The sequence below is a fragment of the Poecilia reticulata genome, linkage group LG6 (genome assembly GCF_000633615.1).
Source record: "Poecilia reticulata strain Guanapo linkage group LG6, Guppy_female_1.0+MT, whole genome shotgun sequence".
Classification (NCBI taxonomy): Eukaryota; Metazoa; Chordata; class Actinopteri; order Cyprinodontiformes; family Poeciliidae; genus Poecilia; species Poecilia reticulata.
The window spans coordinates 1,136,907-1,158,984 of NC_024336.1; the positions used below are offsets into that span (position 1 = coordinate 1,136,907).

The window sequence follows — 22,078 nt, forward strand, 5'->3', positions numbered from 1 at the left end:
TATATAGGATCAGTGTGTTTCAAATGACTCTGGGTGCCTTGTATGCTCTAAAAAAAACGCCCAGACAGGCCAAATGATGAGTTTATGCGCTGGAACCTGAACAACTGTACATAAACTCTATGCAGTAAAAACGATGCATTCTGCCACATCACAGAGATGTGCTAATTATAACGTACAGAAACCAATTGCAGCGTTTCGATTTGTGTATTTTTAGAGCGATATCGGCTGCTGGCTCCGTTCAGCTTTTATCCAGAGCGAGCAGCTTCAGTATTTAGCCTTGGCACGATCAGATGGTTCGTTCCCACCCGGAAGTTTCCAGGTCCGGCGCCGAGTGGCTGCTGTTGTCCGTCAGTTCCACTGGAGAGGCTCGCCATTAATCGATTAAAGACGCACCGATGACAACAGCTGGAGAGGGATCATCGGAGTTCTTGGGATTATAAACCTGATTTTGGAGCTTTTAACTTCAGCTTGCCCTCATTGTTGGTGTGTAATGAAGCCTAAGCCCCCCTGAGACCCATCAACTGCTGACCTGAACACAGGTCAACGACCAGAGAAAGGGAAACTGAAACGCGAGACAGCAAGGGTGGGCTCTCTCTCTGTGTGTGCGGGCAATATAAAAAGGATATTCCATCACAAAGAGTTGAGATAGAACTCTTATTTGAAGAGTGTGTTTGTTTACTGAGCATATTATTATGTCCTGGCTGAACCTGTCGCGGCGTGTGCGTCAGGATGACAGATAGCATCATTACAAGGCACTACGTGTCCTCAAACCGTCTCCCTTTGGCAAACAGCAGCACACCTTCCAGCTCTGCGTGAACCAGGAAACACTTTCTACTCTAACAGAAGGCGCTTCAGTCAGCCATGCCGTCATTGTGAGGGGAGAGAAATGCTGCAGAGAAAGTTACAGAAAATATCCCTTTGCACTTGTCCTTTTGCTTTGTTCTGCTTCCTTAGAGTGAGTCAAAACATACATGTTTATTTACTTTTTTTTAGAGCTTCATTCTGTGTTCTTCCTTTAAGACAGTGAAATCAGCAGCAGCAGCAATAAAACCTTTGCCTCCAGGCATAAAAATTGACAACAGTAGCCAGTAAGCAGTGGTTAGGGTTACGGTTATGATCACTATTATTGCTCCTTGTCATTTCCAGTAGTGAAATAAAAACTTTGCTTGCACAGCACTAGAGCAGCCAAAGGCATGTTGGACATCTGCAAGTTTTACCTTCAGCTTCTATGCACCACAAATCTGGAACAAACATCCAGAAAACTGCAAAGCTGCTTTAAGTCAAGGCTGAAAGGCACATAGAACCGTAACAACGGGAACATTCACCAACATGTTTGCTGTGTAACAAAGATTTTAATTATTGCACTTGGCAAAATGTAATTTTTAAATGAGCCGTAGAATTGCACAAATTGAAATGTGGAAAATAAATTTGCTGAGTGTACACACGCTAATTTTGAAAAGACTGACATTTTTCTATAGAAACTTCAAAACTTTTATCTTTTGCTAAGATAGAATGTTTCTTAGGTGGCCTTATTGAAATAGGTGCATTTCGTAAAACTGCAATGGAAACTTGTGTGTTCGCATCACACAAGTCATGCGATCAACAGCCGGATGTTACTACTGGCGGAAACGACAAAGAAGACATCAGGAAGTGGTCAGAATACGATGGTTTATTTTTGTTTTTCAGACAGTTGGCTCCACAGTTCAGAAAGTATTGTGTCATTCCAACGTGTTGAATCTAGTGGTTGCACGATTTCACAATTTTAAAGTGAACCTCAACTTCAACAGTCGAGTTGACTAGTCGCTGTGATGTCATAGAAACGCCAAAAATGCTTCCCATTAGCTCACAGGCAGACAGACGACGAGGCCTGATTAATGATGGAATTATGAACATATCTCATGTAACTACCATGATTTTTAACGACAAACAGACATATTCAACTGTGATTTCAATTTAATTTCTTATTTAATGGAAACACTGCAACTATAATATTGTGTTTTTCAACTTCAGAAGAACATAGATAATGATTTGTGCACATTTTCAATGGAAACACTTGTGTGATGTATTGATGTTTTCATATGTTTTAGCGATGTAAAGCACTGAACTGCCTTGTTGCAGAAAAGCAATATAGAAATAAACTTGATTGATTGATTAAGGTTTATATTCCTTTGTTGTCAGAAAACAAACAAAAACACAAGGAAAACAGAACCATCAGAGTGACATTTTTGCACGACCCTCACATGAACAGATGCGTTCATGTGAACTTCAAACCAAGTCTAGTTTTGTTTGGACTTATGAACCGGGTGAGGTTTTATATGCATTAAATACCTTTTCATTGCCTTCGTTGAGCACTGTCAACTTTGTAGGCTTGAAAAGCAGCGTGGTGAAAGTCATGTTGAATAATTTCAAACAGCTCCAGGCTGAGAGTGTATAAAGCAGCTGTGCTGAGGCAGAGATGACGCTTCCCAGACACAAGGCTGCGCGTCGCAGCGCCGGGCCCGGTGGAGGTGAGGGGAGCCAGCGGCTCCATGAGGTTCTGCTACTGTGCGTGAGTCACAGGGCGACAGCTGGATCCTGCAGAATCAGACTGTGGAGTTTCCATTTCCTGTCCTCTCATGTGTGTCTGAAACTGTAGCTGTTTTCCTTTGTCAGGAATTCTTTCTCTTCTGAAACGCTTTCTCGAATGCAATTTTTTTTTAAAAATGAGAATAACATTCATGTGTCCGAGGTAGTGAAATGTTTATTAGCTCCCATTTTCATTTTTCAAGTCAAATTGAGTTCGGATGTGGAAAAGACCCAGCCAAGAGTTCATAAACTGAAAGTCATCAGTCAAAGGTAAAAAAAAAAAAAAAGCTCTCGACTGCAAATAAAGATACTCATGACAGGACAAATTCCACAGTAGGGATTTTTGCTGAATATGGAAACATGAATTTATAGCTTTTGGATTAAAACCTTTGATCAGGCAGAATGTCTTCCATTATAAAGACGTCTTGGTGAAATATAATGGCGTAAGCATACATGCTGCTCCTATGATGGAACAATTCAAGTTCAGTAGAGCAAGACGAGGCTTCAGAAATGTTTTACTGAAAACTAAAAATCATTTGTTATCCCTTCACAAATGAAGGTTTCACAAATCACCAGCTATCTTTCACAGAATCTTCAGCTAGTCAGTCACTCCAGTTTTCACGATTCCACACATGCGGGAAATCAACATGTCCCCACATTTCTTTACGCAGAAGATTTTATTGCAAAAAAAATTGCAAAACATTATTTGTAGGTGGCAGTATTTTGAACTTCTACTTCACTGCTGCCTCAGGTTTACTTGATGTCAAGTTAAAGTATGCGGTATTGTGAATAACAAAAATGTAGCTATTTAACATCTTTAAAGAATGTCTGTTTTATTTGCTAGGTATTTCCACATCAATTTTCCTTTTACTGGAAGTTTAATTAGAAAATAAAAAAGATATGTAAAAATTCTTTGCAAAAATTAGCACTATGAAATTTGTGATCTTGACTTGAAAAGTTGTAGTTTTTGGCTTTCACAAAAGTACAAATAAAGATTTTATAAATCTCTAACTGGGTTTTAAAAAATGTTGGTTCACTGTAGAATTATCCAGTTATGTTTTTATTAGTTTAAGAAAGTTATCAATCAATTAATCATTTTCTAAACTGGAATGACCCAGTCAACTCAAAAAAGTCACTGAATACTTTCAAACAAATAAACAAATAAAAGAAAAACAATCCTGATGTAGCATGTAACGCAACACATCATGGAAGTGGAGTAAAAGTCGAAAGTATGGATGAATGATTAATTAACTATGTAAGTTAATTAAGAATATATAAACAATGTACTTCAGTAACAAAGTACTTGTTCTCGGCTACATTCCACTGCTGAATATTAGAAACAATCGTTAAAATCGATTCCCACCGTCCAGCCCGCTTTGGAAATAAAACTCTCTTCATCATCTTGAAATCTCAGTCAGACAATATTAAAACCATGAAGAGGAAACATAAAGCGTGACTCTGTCTGTTTTATTGACGGCAATTCAAGATAAATGATAGTAAAATGCTTTTCACAGCAGCGTGCTGTTAAAGTGAATGATGCTCATATTTGATCAGACCTGCTGGATCATTCTGCATCTGAAGACATTTTAAACTTGTGCAGGTGTGTGAAACTAAGAGGTTTCCTAAACAAGAGCATCCTACACACCAGAATCCAGTTTAAACATTGTTCTAAACTCGTTATCTCATTAAAGAGCCTCGCAGCTGACAATGATTGGTCAGAACTCGTCCTTTTAAGTCGTTTATCGGGCAGCACAAGAAATGAAATGACCAGCGGGATGTAATTGATCTGGAAGTGGTTTTTCTGCTAGGCGTTAATGAAGTTAAAGCTGCTGTCTGCTTAACTTCCCATCACTGCTACGCTACAGTTTACTTCACAGCTTTTAATGAGGCAAAACTTAATGTGATTATCACAAATCTAATCATATTTACTCATAAAGCACGCTTAAAAAGAGTCTTTGACCAAAGTGCTGTACGTTAACGAAAGAAAAGAGAAGTGATTAGAAAAAAAAAACAAAACAGAGATCACAGAACAACAAGCAGAAAGACACAAAACATTTGAAATCTAAAAAAAACTTGAAAGGAAATTAGTTAAGTCTTAAAGGAGAAAAGTCAGGGATTCATGAAACATTTATGAAATATGTAAAAATAGAAAAAATTTTAGCTTTTTAAAAAAATATGAGCATCTTATCATGAGACAAGTATTGTTAATCAAACATAGAGAATTCTAAACTTAAGTGGCTGAATGAAAAATCTGGTCAATTTGGCCAGTTTTTTGTTTTCTTGATTACTAGATTTATTGTCAGAATAATCGATAGAATACTAAAATAATCATCATCAGCAGCAACTCTAATATTGTGTAAGAAGAGAACCCAGGTGAAAAAAGTATACTTTAGTATACTTCAAACATACTTAAATTTGCGAAAGTGGTCTTTAAGTATACTAATTAAGTTTAAGTGTACTACCTATTAGTATATCTGAAGTATACTAAAAATACACTTGTACCAATTTCGAAATTGGTACGAAATTAGATGGATGGATGGATACTTTAAACACACTTAAACAGAATTTTACCAAAATACACTTTTAATATATTAAATAAAAGTATACTTTAAGTGAACAAAATATGAATGAATATGTATGAATTTTTAAGTGCCTTAATAATCTTTTACTATTTATTAAAATAGGCATACAATAAAAAACGGATAATCATGATGTAATTTTTAAGAAAGTACCCAATCCATTTTCAGATGTGTGATGTAAAAACCTTATAATCAACGGCATTAGCTCCAGTTCATACTCCAGACCAGATGGTGGCAGTATTGCACACATTCATTTATTTAAAAAATGCCACAAAGAGAAGAAAAAACTTGAACGCAGGGAAGATAACAGACGCTGTTCAAATTTGCCATTTTTACTCGCATAATATTGCCTTAAAAGTAGAGAGAGCCTTGACAATAGTTACTAATTTTGGTAAATTTAAGCTGGTGACATTCTAATCCGAGTTAGACGACAACACAACGGGACAACAACCAATGGAAATGAAATGTGTGTCACAAAAGGAGCCCGGAGGGATGAAGGCTGCTAAGTGTTGCTAGCTGGTGATAAGTTTGCTTATTAATTATCTTCATTTAATTATAAACAGTGCAGTAAAGATATATAACTTACGTTGGTTTCTTACATAATTATTTTATAAATTTTATTGTGACTTATTACTATAGCAATCATTCAGCTTCATGTTATAACTGCATGGAGGTTGTTTGTTGCGACTTATACTTTATTTCATAAACTAACTTGGTTTTAATTAAGCTCCATAAGACAGAGAGACTTTGATATTGTGAGGTTGTTGTTCTAACTCGTTCATCAATGTTTTTATCTTCAACATATGTTTGCAGTTTAACTAAGCAAATGAAGATGAAAGAGGAAGCCAGAGAAATCAGGTGTTAAGAAACCTAAAGACTTTCTGTCTCAGAAGAAGCTCTGACTCCACCAGATCACCAACCAGCTCTAAGGATGAACCTTCACATTGTCTTCATGATGTAAGTTTGTTTTTTCAATGAGGAGCTAGCTACATTTTCAACAACAAAAACTGCTGTGTTACCAACACTAAGTGCTTAATAAACATGATTTGATTTTAAGATAACTGGAAAGAATTTTTCTCTTCTTGTTAATCTAACATTTCTCTTTGATTTTTTTTATTTGTTGTTGGCTTTCAGGGCCCTGTGATGGACTGGTGACCTGTCCAGCGTGTACCCTGCAAGGATCAGTGTGTTTAGATCATGGATGGAAAGATTTTAAGGTAGTTTGTCTCCTTAAGTCCACACTTAAAACAGCTTCATAGTTAATGCCAACATCAACTGATTCTATGACATTGCTGACTATTTTTTTTTCTACTTCTAACATAAACAGGCAAAGAAAACACCCAGAAATGTTTTTCCACCGCAGGCAGCTGGTCCCAATCATCATCAGTTCTTATGATGTCACATACATGGCGAGTCCACAACGTCTTAAAATTGTAGGTTTTTTTTTTTTATTTGCCATTTTTCTGTTCTCTTCAAATACAAATGCTTTCTATGTTTAATTGCTCTATTGTTCTTTTTTGCAGGTTTCTGTAAAGTGCGGTGAACGGGAATGTTCTGTCGTTGATCCTCACTTTCATGTTTTATTGTCACTTAAATTTTCATGTTCACGTGTTCACTTTTGATGTGTAAACTCATAATTTATGTAAAGTTCATAAAGTTGTGAGTAAAACTGGACAATTTTAAAATGTCGGTAATAAAACAAAATATTTGAATTATCTTGGGCATCTTGTGTAATTAATCTTTCCATCCAATTTTAGCCTAAAACAATGTAAGTACTGTAGTGTAGTTATGCATGTCATTTACAAAATAGGTACGTAGGAATAAAGACTTTCACGAGTAATTAAAATTCTAGTTTATTATCAATAGCAGGAAATCAAAGTTTCATTTAAATACATTACTAATATATTAACAGTATATTTAAAATATATTTGAAGTATAATAAATATATATTTTTAATATAATTCTGAGACAGAATTATTACACTCAAAATATAATAATTATATCAAAATATAATAATAAAGCTCTGAAATATATTTAAAAAGTATACTTTAAGTACACTATAAGTACACTTGAAGTTGTTCCAAACAAGTACGTATAGTATACTAAAATATACTATTAGTTGTAATTTAATACTATTTAAATACTACTAAAGTATACTAAGCACAAAATTTGTTGTTCCAAAATAGTACAGTTTAAGTACATCGATAAAAGTATGCTAAAGTATGTTAAAATTTAGTATACTAAAGTATTTTTTTTTCACCTGGGAAATGCTGGGATTAAACTGTATGCAGGAATTTATCAAATATGAGTTTGACTGATCTTGTTGAATGCAAGAAAGGAAACAGGTGGAAATGTGTTTCCTTTCAGCTACGTCAAAACAAAAAAACTTTTTCACGGAGTGTTTCTCCGCTTTGTTCCAAGCGAGGATTTAAATGTGTCAAGATCACGGCCTAGTGGAGAAGCTTCCTGTCACACTCACCACGTGGAAGACGGCGGCGTCCTGAGCCGTCCTGAGAACCATCTGGGGCTGGAGGCCGGACTGGAGGTAGGAGCCCTGAGCCGAGACGGTGCAGCCTCCGCTACGGCGAGGGAACGGAGAGCAGCGTCAACATCAGACACAGGAGATTCCCGCTGGGAGGCACCTGCTGTTTGCATTAGCAGTTCGTCACCTCCCACTCACTTCCTACTGCTGTAAAACTCCGGCATTAGTCTGCCTCATCCCACCCATCACTGCTCCTCTGTCAGGCGATGACACACGGACGAGCTTAGGTTCATATTCGTGATAATTCTAGCGTGACATGCGGAGACGCCGAGGACCAAAATGAGAACCGCGTTTGGACACTCACCTCACAAAGGAGCGCAGCGGCTGGATGCTGCTGATGACCGGGTCCTCGTTGTAGGTGAACGGCACGGGCGCCTGGCGCTCCACCGAATCCACCGTCAGCTTCACCGGCTGTTCTGAGGGGACGGCATGTGTGTGCGGTGGCGTCTTACAGATCAGCATGGAGAACGACAGGCTGAGGGCGAAGCGTTGCAGAGGTTTTCTGTTAGCTGTTAGTCCAGCAAAGGATGCTAAACACTTAAGGGGGCAGTGTTATGTTTTCCAGCTGTGAACAATCAATTAACTATGTTACCTTCAGGTGTTTTAAAGATGCTGTATACATATCAAAAATTACTTAAAAGAAATTTGACTGTGTTTTAACACTTTGAAATTGGGCCTCTGTCTCTTTAAGAAGCTCCCGTTCTTTCTGTTGTGATGACTTCCGCCTTCAGGAAGTCATCACAGCCATTGTGAGAGGCTTTAATAAGCCTCTCACAATGAACAATGAATCAGTTAATTACATTATAAATTCAAATGATTATGGTGATTAATTGGAGGGTGATTTTGTTAATAGAGGCATCATAATTTACTTTATTTATGGTTTTGGTTGTAAGTGGTTTTCATTGCCATTTTATTTATTGTTTTATTTCTGATATTCAAAATATCTTCCAGTCCCAGTGTTGAGTGATCTTTAAAAAAATTTAAGATTTTTGGTCTTTTAGAGGGAGAACTTGTATTATTATGCAATTATCTATATGTTGCTTGAAAATGATTGTGAAACAACATTATTGTTCATCGCAATAATTACTAGACGTATTTATTGTTCAACAAAATTTGTTATGACAGGTCTATTCTTTAACAATGTTTTTACCAGTGTTTCACTAACAAGTATCTCCTATAATGAGCTCAGCAAATGCTGAGTTCCACTAACTGTTTGCTAATTGCTGTTGACTAGTCTGAAGGAGCTGAGTGGGGAGTCACAGAGGGAGGGCTGCTCTGAGGCGGAAGCTTGGAAACTGCAGGTCTGGGGAGAAACTGCGTCTCAAAAGCTGTGCTAAGTTCACCCAGGCGTTTCACACAGCTGAATGGTTACCATGGAGATTAAAGGATTTCTCAAACATGCGTGAATGAATGAAAGCAACTCTTTAGGTCTAATTTTGAAAAAGGAATGACATTATAACATGATGTAAAGCTCAAAAAAGTCAATTTTACATAATACTACCCCTTTAAGAAAAAGAAGTATAAAAAAAGGAAAGAAAGAAAGAGGGAGAAACCAGGACTTCATTCAGTGAAACATTACTGACCTTTGGATCTTGCAGCTTGTCTTCCCTACAGTCACCACTTGTTTGTTTCCAGTGTCCAGAAAGGCTCCTCTGATAGTCAACATGGTGTTACCAGACTTTGGACCAAATGTGGGAAAGATGTTGTTGATCACAGGGTCCTGGATGGATGGATGAATGGAGAGGAAATGAAGAGTTTTTTAAAGGCTGTAGTAATTAGGTACAATCTTCATTTGCAGCAGATCAGACAGGAATTGAGACCGAGAGAGAGTATGAGAGAAGACATGCAGCAAAGGTTCAGAATCTGGAAAAGAAACCCTTATGGAACCTCTACACCGCACAGCACTCAGGTGCAACTTCTGCTTCTATACTGGAAATACATTCAAACCAGATGAAAAATAAAATACAGTGATCCCTCGCTATAACGCGGTTCACGTTTCGTGGTCTAGCTGCTTCGCTGATTTTTTGGTGCAGTTTTTTTCATAGTGCACTGTTTTCTGCATCCTCTCTACCTGTGTGTCAATAACGTTACGGTATTTAAATATAAGTAATACAGATTGGTCATTCAGGAGATGGAAGCTGAAAACTTTGAATGCCTGCTGGAAAAAACTGCGGCCAGAATCAGCGCAAGACCCGACCACAGGCTCGCTTGACGAGATCCATCGCTCTGCGGTAGATACAGCTGTGAATCTCACAGGGCAGCTTAGACTAGATGGCTTTAATGACATGACTCCGGATCACATTAAGGCCCTATTGATGAACACGCACACCCGCTGACCTGAAAACAGGTTTTGTTATTTGGTTTCAATGTAGAGTATTTAATTATGCTGTATAATAATTGTAAAACTAAAGGTAACTACTTCGCGGATTTCACTTATTGGGTTTTATTTTCGGAATGCAAGCCCCGCGAAAAACGAGGGATCACTGTACTGCAGACTGACACACAGTCGTGGTCATCAGTGCACACCAGTGAAAGGTTTTCAAGCCCAAAGAATGAGGCAGCGATCACTGTGACGGACTGGACGGTTTATTTTTATGCTGCGTAAACCAACACGTCTTTTCCTCTGACAGGTTTGTGTCATCTCTGTTTCTGCTGTAATCACACCAACACAGGCTCCATTTACACAGAACAGGACATCTGAAGCAAAATTCGTCGCACTGGATTTTATTCAAAAGTGTCAGACCAAAATGATCAAATAAAAAATGCAAACCGTATTATTCCGATTTTTAATTGTTTTCCTTCCATTTTGTGTGGGTTGAAATACCTAAAATGTGTTTTGGAAGTTCTGGAAGTTCTGCTTTTTATTGGGATAAACTGTCAGAAATGGCTATGGCTTTTGTAATGTACTATATAATCTGCACTGTGGATAATTACAGGCAGAAAAATCTTAACTGAAAGATGAGAAAATGGACCTCATTTGGAGTCGCTCTCTTCACTTCAATACAAAACAAAACAAAATCTATTCAGAGAAAGAAAAAAAAAAAAACATCTTACCACAAATTTGAAGCCTTCCAGTTTGGCCACCGCGTGGCCACTGGTGACCTTCACCAAGTGTCCGGACGGAGTGAAGTTCCCACTGAACGACGGGGAACACTGCATCTCAGTCCATCTGCTCCCGACCCCCCAAACAACACACAGACCAGGCATTATTCACCACCACAGCACCCAGCGTTTAGCCTAATTCAATAATCATGCAGTACCCAGCAGGAATGCACAAAGACTTCATCTTTATGTGGCATGGTGAAGGCCATCTTTTTAGAAAAATTTCCTGTAATGAAGTTGTTTGGAGCAATAAGGAGCTCTTGAGTGTGGATTTGGAAGAGACTGAAGATTGTATTCGGTGATTTTCTTTTTTTTTTTTCCCAGCAATTTTTCTGTTAAGGTAGTCATGAGTTGAATGTGGCAGGCTGGGGGGAGGAGGGTTGGAGGGGTTAAATGGTGGATGCTTTTTAACATTCCTCCTTCCACACAATCTGTCCTGTTAGAGCAGCAGCCAGGTGTCTCTCTCGCTCATAAAACCAACTTAGAGTCTTTATTAAGGTACACACACCACAGCAATTCCCAAAACCTGGTTATTGCCAGTCAATAACACTAACCCAAAACACACACACACACACGCACGCACACCCCCGCACGCACACACACCTGTTGACATTGTCCTGTCTAGCCAGCTTGCACTGAGCTCCTGCCACTTCCACATTCACCATCGAAGTTTTGAAGTTCTCCGTCTTGTCGAAGCCGAAGTTGCGTCCGCAAATAGTTACGGCTGTAGAACCCCTGATTGGTCCAGAGGACGGAAACACCTGTGACAATGCAGAGGAGAATGGATCCGTTCTGATCAGAGTTCTGATTGAACCGCGAACTGAAGGCAGTCACAGTCATTCTGTTAGACCTAAGCTAAAAAAAACCAAACAGTTTTTAGTTTTAAGAAAAGACCGGAATCGGACAACTTTCAGCTTGAACGGACCAGACCCGTGATTAGAAGTTTAGAGAAGACGCCATACCTAATCACTGGCAAACACTCTTCAGAGTGGATGCAATTAAACAAACAGCTTTTTGCCTAAAATCACTTTTATTTAGCTGATTTTACTGTACAAAATGATCACAGGGCGCTGCGCAGTCAGTTGGACAAACAGATAAAGATGCAAACCAAAATGGTCATTTTGTCATAAACCTCTTGATGAGGAAAGAAGATGGTGGTGGACAGCAGCTGTCAATCGTAAGTGAATAAGATTAGTAATATAAATCAAATACTGCATTGCAGAGAAGGTACATGTCTAATCACTCGTAACTAGCGATGCACCAAAATGAACATTTCTGCCGATATCCGATATCAATATTCCTGCTATGGCTGATAACCAATATTTACCGATGTTATATGTTTTTCTCTACCTTTTTGACACCTTTTGGGAAAAAAACACAACCAGAAACAAAAGGCAACAAGATGGAAATAAATATTGGATGTTAACATCGGCCCATTGCTGTATTTAGCACCTGTTAATCAGTTTAGTATTATCCGACCGTTGACCTTATGCTGCCATATTTATACCGGCTGTACTTTGCGTACCTTGGTGATGACCGGTGTGCAGTTGTCCTGACTCCAGGCGGAGGTGGAGGGACACTGAGGCCTTCTGGTGCAGCGGCCATCACACCAGCCACACTGCGTCACTTTGGATGACAGCAAACAAGATGTACACGTGGTCAGCTGACCACAGCCTGGGCCAATCAGAGGGATCTTGGTGATCTAGGAGGGAAAAGAACAGAATTTACAACAAAAACCTCTTAAAAAAGGATAAAAACATTTAAATTAGGTTATTTCATTTTATCTGAGCCTGAGCCTTTATGTCAATCTAACTCCTGTTGCTGGTTCAAAAGCTTTTGATCATCTTCTACAAAAAATCTGTACAAGAAAGTACACCTTGTTTCAGTTCTCTGAGTTTGTGTAAAACCACATAATTAAAGGAAATGTAGCTACAGATAGTGAATAAAATCTGAATAGATTCCCGTCAGAATGATCTTGTGTTTCTTTTTTTTAATTGATGAAGCAAAGAACAAAAAGAACATGTAATGTTGTGGATAATGTGTGGCCTCCTGTCTACCTTGCTGCCAGTGGCCATCAGCACGGCTCCCTCAGAGTGCGACGTGTCTGGCAGAACTACGCTGGCAGAGACGGGACTGGAGTCCAGGCCGATGTTCACATGGGGCGACGTAAACCTGGAGAAGAGTACCTGGAAGGAAACACACACTTTACGAACATCTAGAACAGTTTCTGGTCTAGATACCAACATAGCGATTGTGTGATTGCGTTAACAGCAATTTGACATTTCAACATTAAATTTGCTTGATGGAAACACTGCAATTTCTACAGAAAAAACCAAACTCTCCTTTTTTGATACAAAGTCTTGGCGCTAAATGAGGTATTGTTTTTTTGGCCGTACCAAAATTGGTTTGTTTCCCAAAACTGCAATGCAAGCACTTTTCCCACATCCCAGGGGTCACGTGATCAACAACCAGATGGTTTCACTGACGCAAACTACGAAGAAGAAGACAACAGGATCACAGAATGTGTTTTTAATGACTTATCTGGTGAACAAACTTATTCGTGTGTGATTATAACTGTTCCTGATTAACGAAAACACTACAATTGCAAAATTGCATTCTTTTCAACAATAGCTGAACATTGATCAAATTTTGTGCACATTCATAATGGAAACGCAGCTACTGAGAACCAATTAACTGCTCCGAGTTAATTCGATGTTAATCAGCGAAACTTGGTTTGGGTTGTGAGGTTTCAGGTATAAATGGGTTTAATTATGTTTTCATTATTCTACTGCATCTCTTCAAAACTTCACAAACAGACTAAACAGAACTCATGTGCTTAGAGTTCATAACTTCGACCTCAATGTCAGATGTTTGACAAAGACATTTGCCTTTCTCCCTCACAGTACATTCCTGCCAAAGGGGAGGTTAGGTCAGGACGCTCTGTCAGATGGTGGGATTTTATTCACTCACCACCTTTTCATTGATGCAGATGTAGCCTAATAAACGCCGAGAATAATACAAAGTGGGACATGTCATATGCGGTCTGTATGATGGAAGGACTGAAGAAGCTAGAGGACATCCATAAATTATTGCAGCGCTGTGCCAGCACACCTTGACAGGGAACTGGAGCAGATAAACCATCCAGAATGTATCATCCCTCCCTGAGGCCTCTCTGCTTTGCCGTATTTTATAACATGACACTGAGTAAAGCAGAGTTGTGTGAAAGCAGCATTTTTTCTTTTTCATTACTGTCAGTGTTAAGGCTTCTAAAAGCTCAATGATGCTTGGCAAGTCAGGCTCACTTCAGCTTAGATCCAACATGAACCCAAACTGGTTGGGTAAAGTGAACATGTGCAGAGACATGCAAAAATTATTCACACCTCTTGAACTTTCTCACATTTTGTCACGCTACAACCATCATGGGAAAATCTGTCAGCAGGACAACTACCAATTGCACTTTCCTCAAACCTGGTCTGTGGGGCAAAGTGGTAAAGAAGACCACTGCTGAGAGGAAGACATACGAATTCCCACTATATTCACTTTCAGAAAGTGGGAATGGAAATCATTGTTCTGTATGCTAATATTAGGTAAACATCAACCATCAACTCCAGGCTCACATACAATGAAATCTTGAATTTCACTAACACACACACACGCCCTCACACCTTCAGCGAAACACACCTGGTGCAATATTTATCCGTTGTGGTTACGCTGCAGCTTTTGGCTTTGGAACAAACAAAACTGAACAGCGTATGTGGGGTATGTGGTCACTGCAGTAACGTGAGGTTTTTCTAAATTATACACACACCCACACTTAGATGTGCACACACACACAAACACACACACACCTAGCAGCCAGCAACACAGTTAAGACAATCCAGTGGTGACTTGTGGTGTGCGTGCATGTTTTATGGCACTGGCCAACGGGCGCTGAAGCTGTTGACTGTTTCACCCTTTTGTTCAAGCCTACGATGCGTCAGGGCATCCAGGAAAAACACGACACACTCAGCGTAGTAAACTTTAAATGTACTTTTTTACTCAGTTGGCTGAACCGCAGCTTGGCCTCTGATTCCTCTGCTGACAAACATCTTGTTTTCCAGCATCATTCTTTCACTGCTTGAACCTCATGATCAACGTTAGCTTTTGTGACAGCGAGGATAATAGGTGGCTTTCCGCAGGGGACGGGGCCACACAACAGCCATTTCTCTGGAGGTAATAGTGGTGTAAATTACAGCTTATTGTATTAAGGAGCCTGGGGGGAAGTTTGGCCTATAAACACTGGCACTGTGTAATTCCCACAGTGGGCCGACTGAAGTCGAGGGAACGCTTCCTGAGTCAGTCCACTGGGGGGGGAAACAACGTTCCTTTTCTTTCACTGCCTCTGCCCCATATTCCTTCTCGCTTTGTCCACCACGGCTGACAAGGAAGCTCAAACGCATGAAAAGTTGACAGGTCCTTTTGACCCAACGAACAATGAAGTTGATTTTGATGAGAACGTCTTGTAGGTTTTCTTCTGCATAGCTTTAGATGGAGGCAGCAGGCGGTCAGGGGGTCATCAGGTCAAATGCATACCAGGGTGACTTTGGGGATGAAAGGTTTCCGTCTGGGTTCAAATGAAGGATCTTAGCGACTTGGAATTACCAAGTCAAAAATTAGTCCAAAAAATATATTATTGGACAATTTTAAAAATCTTACTGCCTAACGAGCAAATACTGATTCTTTCTAACAATGTTTAAGTTTAAAGAAAAGTTGACAATGTTCAGATTGGGTTGGAGTTAGGAGGTCCTGTTGCTGGAATAAATCTCTAGTGGAATTGCAAAGGAGTCTGAACTTAAATTTAAAACAACAAAAACCACAAAAACAGAAGATGTCTTAAAGCTCCAGCATGTAACTTTTATAAAACATGTTTTTTACATGTGTGTTAAAACTGTCACCTTGTAGCGACCATATGGTATGAGACAGATAAAATGTGAAGATCCATCTCCTCCACCCTGAGTGAAGAAATGCACCGCTCCTGACCAGAGCCAAGACTGTCAATCAGTCTCATGTACTCACTGCTCAATGTGGTGGCTATGCTAACTAACCTCAGTGTTCATGACAGGCTCTGCTATCAGGAAAAAGCTATAGTTTACCACAAGGGGGACGAGAGGATGAGCAGGCGTGTGCAAGGATGATTGACAGCGCTAAGATCCGCCTCCTGCCTCTGATTGGTTGTTTCTTGTTAGCATTGAGAGAAGGCAGAGGAGTTTGATTTTCTTTCGCCTATTATGTGTCTCATACCAAACTGTCACCAAATAGTGACAGTTTCAACACATGTAATAAAATATTTATCTTTCATAAAAGGTGCATACTACAGCTTTAAGCTGAGGACCACAGTGACACTTTTGAGAATATATGAATAGATAATTGACAGATTCATCCCATCTGAGTGTGAGCCTACATTTTGAGTAAAAGTGTTTTTTTTTAAATTTTTTTACCATGTTTGCTGCTTTCATTTTACTTCAGGCTGTAATCCCTAAAACTGGCTCGTCCTCATTTCTTCCTATTCTCATTCTTCTATCGGCTGCTTTTCTCTGTTTATTCTACAAGCAAAGACTTAATCCTGGTCGTGTGGCCGTGCGCCGCTTGCCACTGCTTAACTAAATGGTTAACTTCGCGAAGTTTGGACTCCTGCTTTAGCTAAAGCTGAAAACAAATCAGCTCGCGTATGTTAGTGGAGATGGAGCCTGGGAGGAACGGGGCTCTGGGTATCGGGGTGAGGAGGGGGGCTAAGCGTGAAGTGGCATGGCTGGCTTTAGGACTGACTGGAAAAGCATGGCAACAGCTGCAAGGAACTCGCAGAATGCCGTGCAAGGGAACGCGTTAGGGAAGCCCGTCGTTCACCATTAACGTACCGTTCAGCCTGTAAGCCCCCTCGCTTTCTGCTGCCGCTGTCTCTGCCCTCCCCGCCTTTCCTTGCAGCTGTCATGCCGATTTTCCATGTCTCTGCTGCTTTTTTTCGTGCATGCTTTTTATTTCTTGAGTTTCGAAAATACGTGACGCAACTCAGTTTTTGCTTTTTGGCGATTCATTCCGTTCGCGATAGTATTTTAACAATGCAACACAAATCGCAGGCTTCAGTCAGCAGTCATGACCCTGACATGTTGTTTTACTGATGGAATGGCGGGTAAAGCAGGAAACAAGGTGTTGCATTCTATGGTGTGACATGAAACAACACAAGTTTGCCATTGGAAGCTGATTAAACTACAACAGCCTTAATATATTTGCTGCACTGTAAAACATTTGAGCAGCATTTAGTTGTGTCTACTATGTTCTATTTTTAAGTCAAATAAAAAGTGAGTTTTAGATTTTGAACCTAAATGTGTGAGTTTGTGAAAGATAAACTTACAAGTAGTAAGTTGTGTTAACGTTTATTCATTTTGTCAAACCTCCAAGAGTTGACTAAACTAGAGTATTTAGGTTAGCACTTAAACAAAGCTTAAAAAAAAGAAAAAGACAGGAGTGGGAACTATTTCCCAGAGTGCTTAGCAGCATGTTTTTGTGTGTTATATTGATCTGACTCTTGTGTGTTATTAAGGCAAATGTTTATTTAATGCAACTGACAGGTTGCAAAGCTTGAGGATAAGTCCTATTCACACTAAATGTTTCTGAACAGAATTTTATTGTGATGTTTAATAAAATTCATTATCAGATTAGAAATTTTGTTCATGCAATTTGAAACAAGAATTTAAATTAGTAAAGTAAAAAAAGTTATTTTAAGTTATTTTAACTTGATATTAACAGTGAAAATAATAGATGAACTAGATGAGGCCAGTTTTTTCTATGATATTGTGAAATAATTATTTGGTTTAAATTGCAGCATTAAGTTAAAACTCACAATTCAAGATTAATTAACTTAAATGTTTTTTGTTTCTTATTGTGAAATCAACTTCATGAACTTTAATTTCTGAGTTAAAAACCAAAACAGTTTTCCTGTTGACTTTAATTGAATTGTCAAGGCAGCAGGTGAATTTTTATTTTAAACCACCTTCAAATGTTTTACAGTGTACTTGCATTACTCAACTACAGCCTTCAGAAAGCCAGATTTGGCCTGATTATGATACAAGATAAATAAGAACCACAGTTGATGTGGAACACCAACTCCAAGTTATGTAAAGACATCAAACAATTAAAGTCAACTAATGTCTGAAATATACTCAGGGTGTTGAAGTTTTGTTTACTCATGAAAAGGAATTTTCATGAAGCAGTAACTGCTTCCAGCTTATGGTTCTCTGGAGAAATATTTCGGGCTGATGTTATTAGGCTTAGATATAAATGTGCAGTCTTTGAGCTTGGCACTCTGTGTATATCAATGTTTTAGAGAGTTATTTTGAAAGAAGAATGGCAGGAGGTTCTGACAAATCCAACTAATATCAAACTGGCATTGAAGAAGAATCCATGAGTTCTAAAAAGCTCATGCGGCAGCAGTTTAGGTACTCGGTGAAGAAAGAAACGGTAATGTTACGTGACGCAAACATTTTGTAAACACAGCAAAAATGCTGCCACAAGCCAACTGTTAGCTGCTAGCAAAGCTAAAGTTAGCATCCAAGCAGTTGATGATAGATTGAAGGACTATTTCATAGTATTTCATTGAGTTCGGACTGCAATCATCATCTCTATTTCAAAATGTAAACAACTTAAGACTGATAAATAGATCCATGTTGAACAGAGACCTGTTTTAAATTGCAAAAACACAATAAAGGAGCATTGCCTATGCTTTCTTATTTGTTTATTTATTTTTTGCCTAAAAACCAGCTTAGAATTGACAAATTAGACAAAAAAATCTTAAAAATCCAACATCAGACCAAGGTTTGAGAATCTTAGATTCCTCATGATTCTGTAATCAGTTTGGGTTTTGTTCCCACCTTTAGTTATGTAATGAAAAACATATCGTCTTGTTTTGTCGTGTAGTGTTTTTTTAATGGCCTGGATATATTTTGATGTATTCATGTAGAGCAGAGTGCCCAAAGTCGGTCCTCAAGGGTCGGCATCCTGTATGTTTTAGTTCCCTCCCTGGTTTAAAGCACGTGGATCAAATGATGGCTCATTAGATGGCCTAAGAGGAACATTGACATGCTGAAAAGATTGTTACTACCACCAGGGACAGAACTAAAATGTGCAGGATGCCGGCCCTTGAGGACCGACTTTGGACACCCCGATGTAGAGTTTCTGCCTACTTAGTCCTAACAGAGAAACTTACATCTAATTTAATCACTCCCATGCAAACAAACACCTGCCACATAAAAAAATTTAAAATTGACATACTGCACAGGATTTTGGTTTTACCAGCCCTTTGCAGCCTGGTGTTGATCTCCTTACCTGTATATGCCGTCCATCTGCCGTGCCGAGGTACGCCACAGTGCGACCATTGACTGGAACCACTGTAATCGATGTGACCAAGGTGTTCTTCAAGTCTTTGTGCCAGAACTCCAGCCTCTGGACAAACTGGGTCACCTGCAGGCGGTACATGCCCTCCTTCCCCTCATGGATTCCTTCGTGGGGGTCGCAGTCGTCTGAGGAAGTCTGCAAAGAAACCAAACGGCATCAGACAAATTACAAGTCCAACCAAGAAATGTCTTTCTGTTGTGGTTTCAAGAGTGAGTTTTTTTTTTTTCCCCCTCTCCAACATCACCAGCAACAACATCCGTTTATCTATTAAAAGGAGAATCTGGAGTCTGGAGTTGGCATAAAAGGCTGCTGATCACCAGAGATAATTAGAAAACTGCTGAGAAGGAGACAGGGGTCACATTTCACTGTTCAAACAGAGCCTCTTAAAAACCACTTGCTATATAATATCATGTAGAACTATCTGTTTTCATATCTGACCCAGTGGGGGGAGGGTTAGAAGCCAAACCTGCTAAGCCCCCCCCTTTAGTTACTCTTTCATCAGGCTGAGCTCGTAATGGAGGTCTGGCTATGATAGCACCTCTAGGGCAGGAACGTGTTTTGTTGGACAGTGAGGGCTGCTGGATTTCATGGGAAAAGGACAGAGTTTCATGCTGTTTTTCATTTCGCTGACTGTCTCCAACTGTCTCCACATGTTGTTTTTTTTGCACTTTTTGAACCTCTGGTTTCTTACAGACTAAGGGTAAAGATCTAAATCTCACTTTCTCTCCATTGTTGTGTCTGGAGCTTCTAGATCTTACAGTGAAAGCACAACTTGTGTCCAGGGTTTGATCCTCTCCCCATACCTCCCCCACCTTCCCTTCCTGGCCAGTCTTGTTTTACTGCCTTTGCTCTTTGCCTGTTTAGTCATGGCATTCTGTCCCCTGCCTCAGATTTCATTAATTATTAATGACCCAGGGGGTGGCAAGTCTCTCGAGGCTCTTTGGGTCCTTGACCTGAACGCTTGACCAAGCTGTAGCTTTCTGCTGTTTACTCAGCTCTGGCGCATGACCTCTCCAGGTTGAACAATCATGGCAACTTGCTAAAAATGTCGAGCTGAAGCTGAAAACCTGATCTGGACTTAACAACGCTCCAGTCCAACATATTCTTGTGTCCGATGAAGTCATAGCACCATTATTTGCGGTTTGTGTGAACCTTCCTCAGTCATTTGTTTAGGCAGACAGGCTTTGAAGATGAAGAGAACAATAAGCTTGTAATAAATCTGGAAAGTTAATTTATTCTCTTTTTTTCTGTTGACTTCTACTTCAGGAGATCAGGACTTCTAAAAGGGTTAAGATAAAACGTCAGAGACACGGTCCGACCTGACAAGCACACGGTGGTTACATTTTAAAAAGGCTTAATATGAACCCAAGAAAAAGCTGAAGGAAATTGAAATTTGGCAGAACTTTTGAACACATTCCTGCTGTACATCTGGGTAACAAAAAAAGGCCACCTTATCTGCTTTGAATTAACCAAAAAAAAAAAGGGAAGATGGTTCAAATTGGATTAAAAAATGACAGTCTGTGACTGAAACCCATTAAAAACTGGATGACAGAATGGACACGTAGCAACGAAGAAAAGAAAAAAAAACACATAATGTCTCAAGAAAAGTCAAAGGAGTGATTTCTTGTTTGAACATGAAGTAGAAATTGTGTGTTTTAGAACATCCCTGCAGTATCTATTTTTTTCAGGAGGTTTCGTTTAAACCGTTTCACTTTTTGGAGAAAAAAGTGAAAAGTACTCAGCAGTTGCTTAAACCAATTCCTCCTAAAAAATACCTGACACTGACACGTCATCACTGCAAAAATGATGTCATGCTGGATGAAACAGCAGGCCCTGGGCTGATTGTTTTCAGAGCAAACAAACAGGACTTTGGTGTGTTTGTTGAAGCGGAGCAGTCTGATGTGATGGCAAGCGCTGAGCGTCATTCCTCTGCCTCTGCTGAGGAATTCCTGTGGATCAAGAAGATGAGATTGGACAGCGGAAGGCTGTTTTGACAAGTCCTGTTTGAAGCTGCGCTGCTGTTATCCTGGGCTGGGGTTTGGCTCGTAGGCAACCTTTTCTGGGCTGGCATGTGATGGCGTCCCCGCCAGGAAAACAGGTTCAACGACACGCTGAAGCCATCACAACTCAAATATGTCACTTCAATTAAAAAAGAAAAATTTAAAAAGCAGTACGTTGGGAAAATATGGAAGAGTTTCCCATTAAAACCTGGTGAACAAACAAAACAGCCTAGCGAAGGTGAAGGAAGAAACCAAGAATAAAGTAGCCTGGCCGTTACCTTTCTACACAACGATTCTCATCTCCTAAGCAAATTTGTTCCATAGAGCTCAATTTCTCAGGATCCATCTCACCCTGGCCAATCAGTGAACAGAAGGCAGGAGCTCTGAACGATGATGTTGAGTTTCTGTGCTGCTTTGGCATTGTGGTTTTAGAGGAAGTGAACGGAGGAAGTTGGCCACGCTTCCAAATATTGAGTCGGAGCAACAGGAATGCTTAAGACATTTCAAATCCAGATCCAATTTATTTCTAAAGCACATTTAAAAAGCATAAGTTTGCCCAAAGCGCCGTACAAAACCAAGACAAATCAAAGAATAAACACAAAACAACATTAAAAACACACACATAAAACCAAAGACAATAAAAAGAACATATCAACTTACACCAGGCCAAACGTTATAGAAGAAAAATAAATGTTTTATAAAAAAACTTAGAAACAGGAAGCAAAGATGTCCAAAGTTTGGGAGTTTAAACAGATAAAGCTCGATCTAAATTTCTGCCTTGTCAATCGGGGCCAGTAAAAGCAGCTGAAAGCCAATGAAGGGAGGCCTGAATATGTGAGATGTGCTCACATATGTGTGACCCA

The 22,078-nt window shown here is 39.4% G+C and overlaps 1 protein-coding gene across 2 annotated transcripts in view; it reads right to left on the reverse strand.

The window, feature by feature from the left end:
- Positions 1 to 22,078, reverse strand: part of met (MET proto-oncogene, receptor tyrosine kinase) — an 89,546-nt gene that overhangs the window by 35,449 nt on the left and 32,019 nt on the right. For both annotated transcript variants that reach the window (XM_008410639.2, XM_008410638.2), the window contains exons 3-10: positions 19,147 to 19,350; positions 12,846 to 12,974; positions 12,314 to 12,490; positions 11,392 to 11,549; positions 10,741 to 10,855; positions 9,270 to 9,406; positions 7,991 to 8,161; positions 7,624 to 7,723 (exon numbers count right to left, since the gene is read on the reverse strand). In XM_008410639.2, the coding sequence (XP_008408861.1) occupies positions 7,624 to 7,723; positions 7,991 to 8,161; positions 9,270 to 9,406; positions 10,741 to 10,855; positions 11,392 to 11,549; positions 12,314 to 12,490; positions 12,846 to 12,974; positions 19,147 to 19,350 (1,191 nt within the window). The remainder of the gene's footprint in view (positions 1 to 7,623; positions 7,724 to 7,990; positions 8,162 to 9,269; positions 9,407 to 10,740; positions 10,856 to 11,391; positions 11,550 to 12,313; positions 12,491 to 12,845; positions 12,975 to 19,146; positions 19,351 to 22,078) is intronic.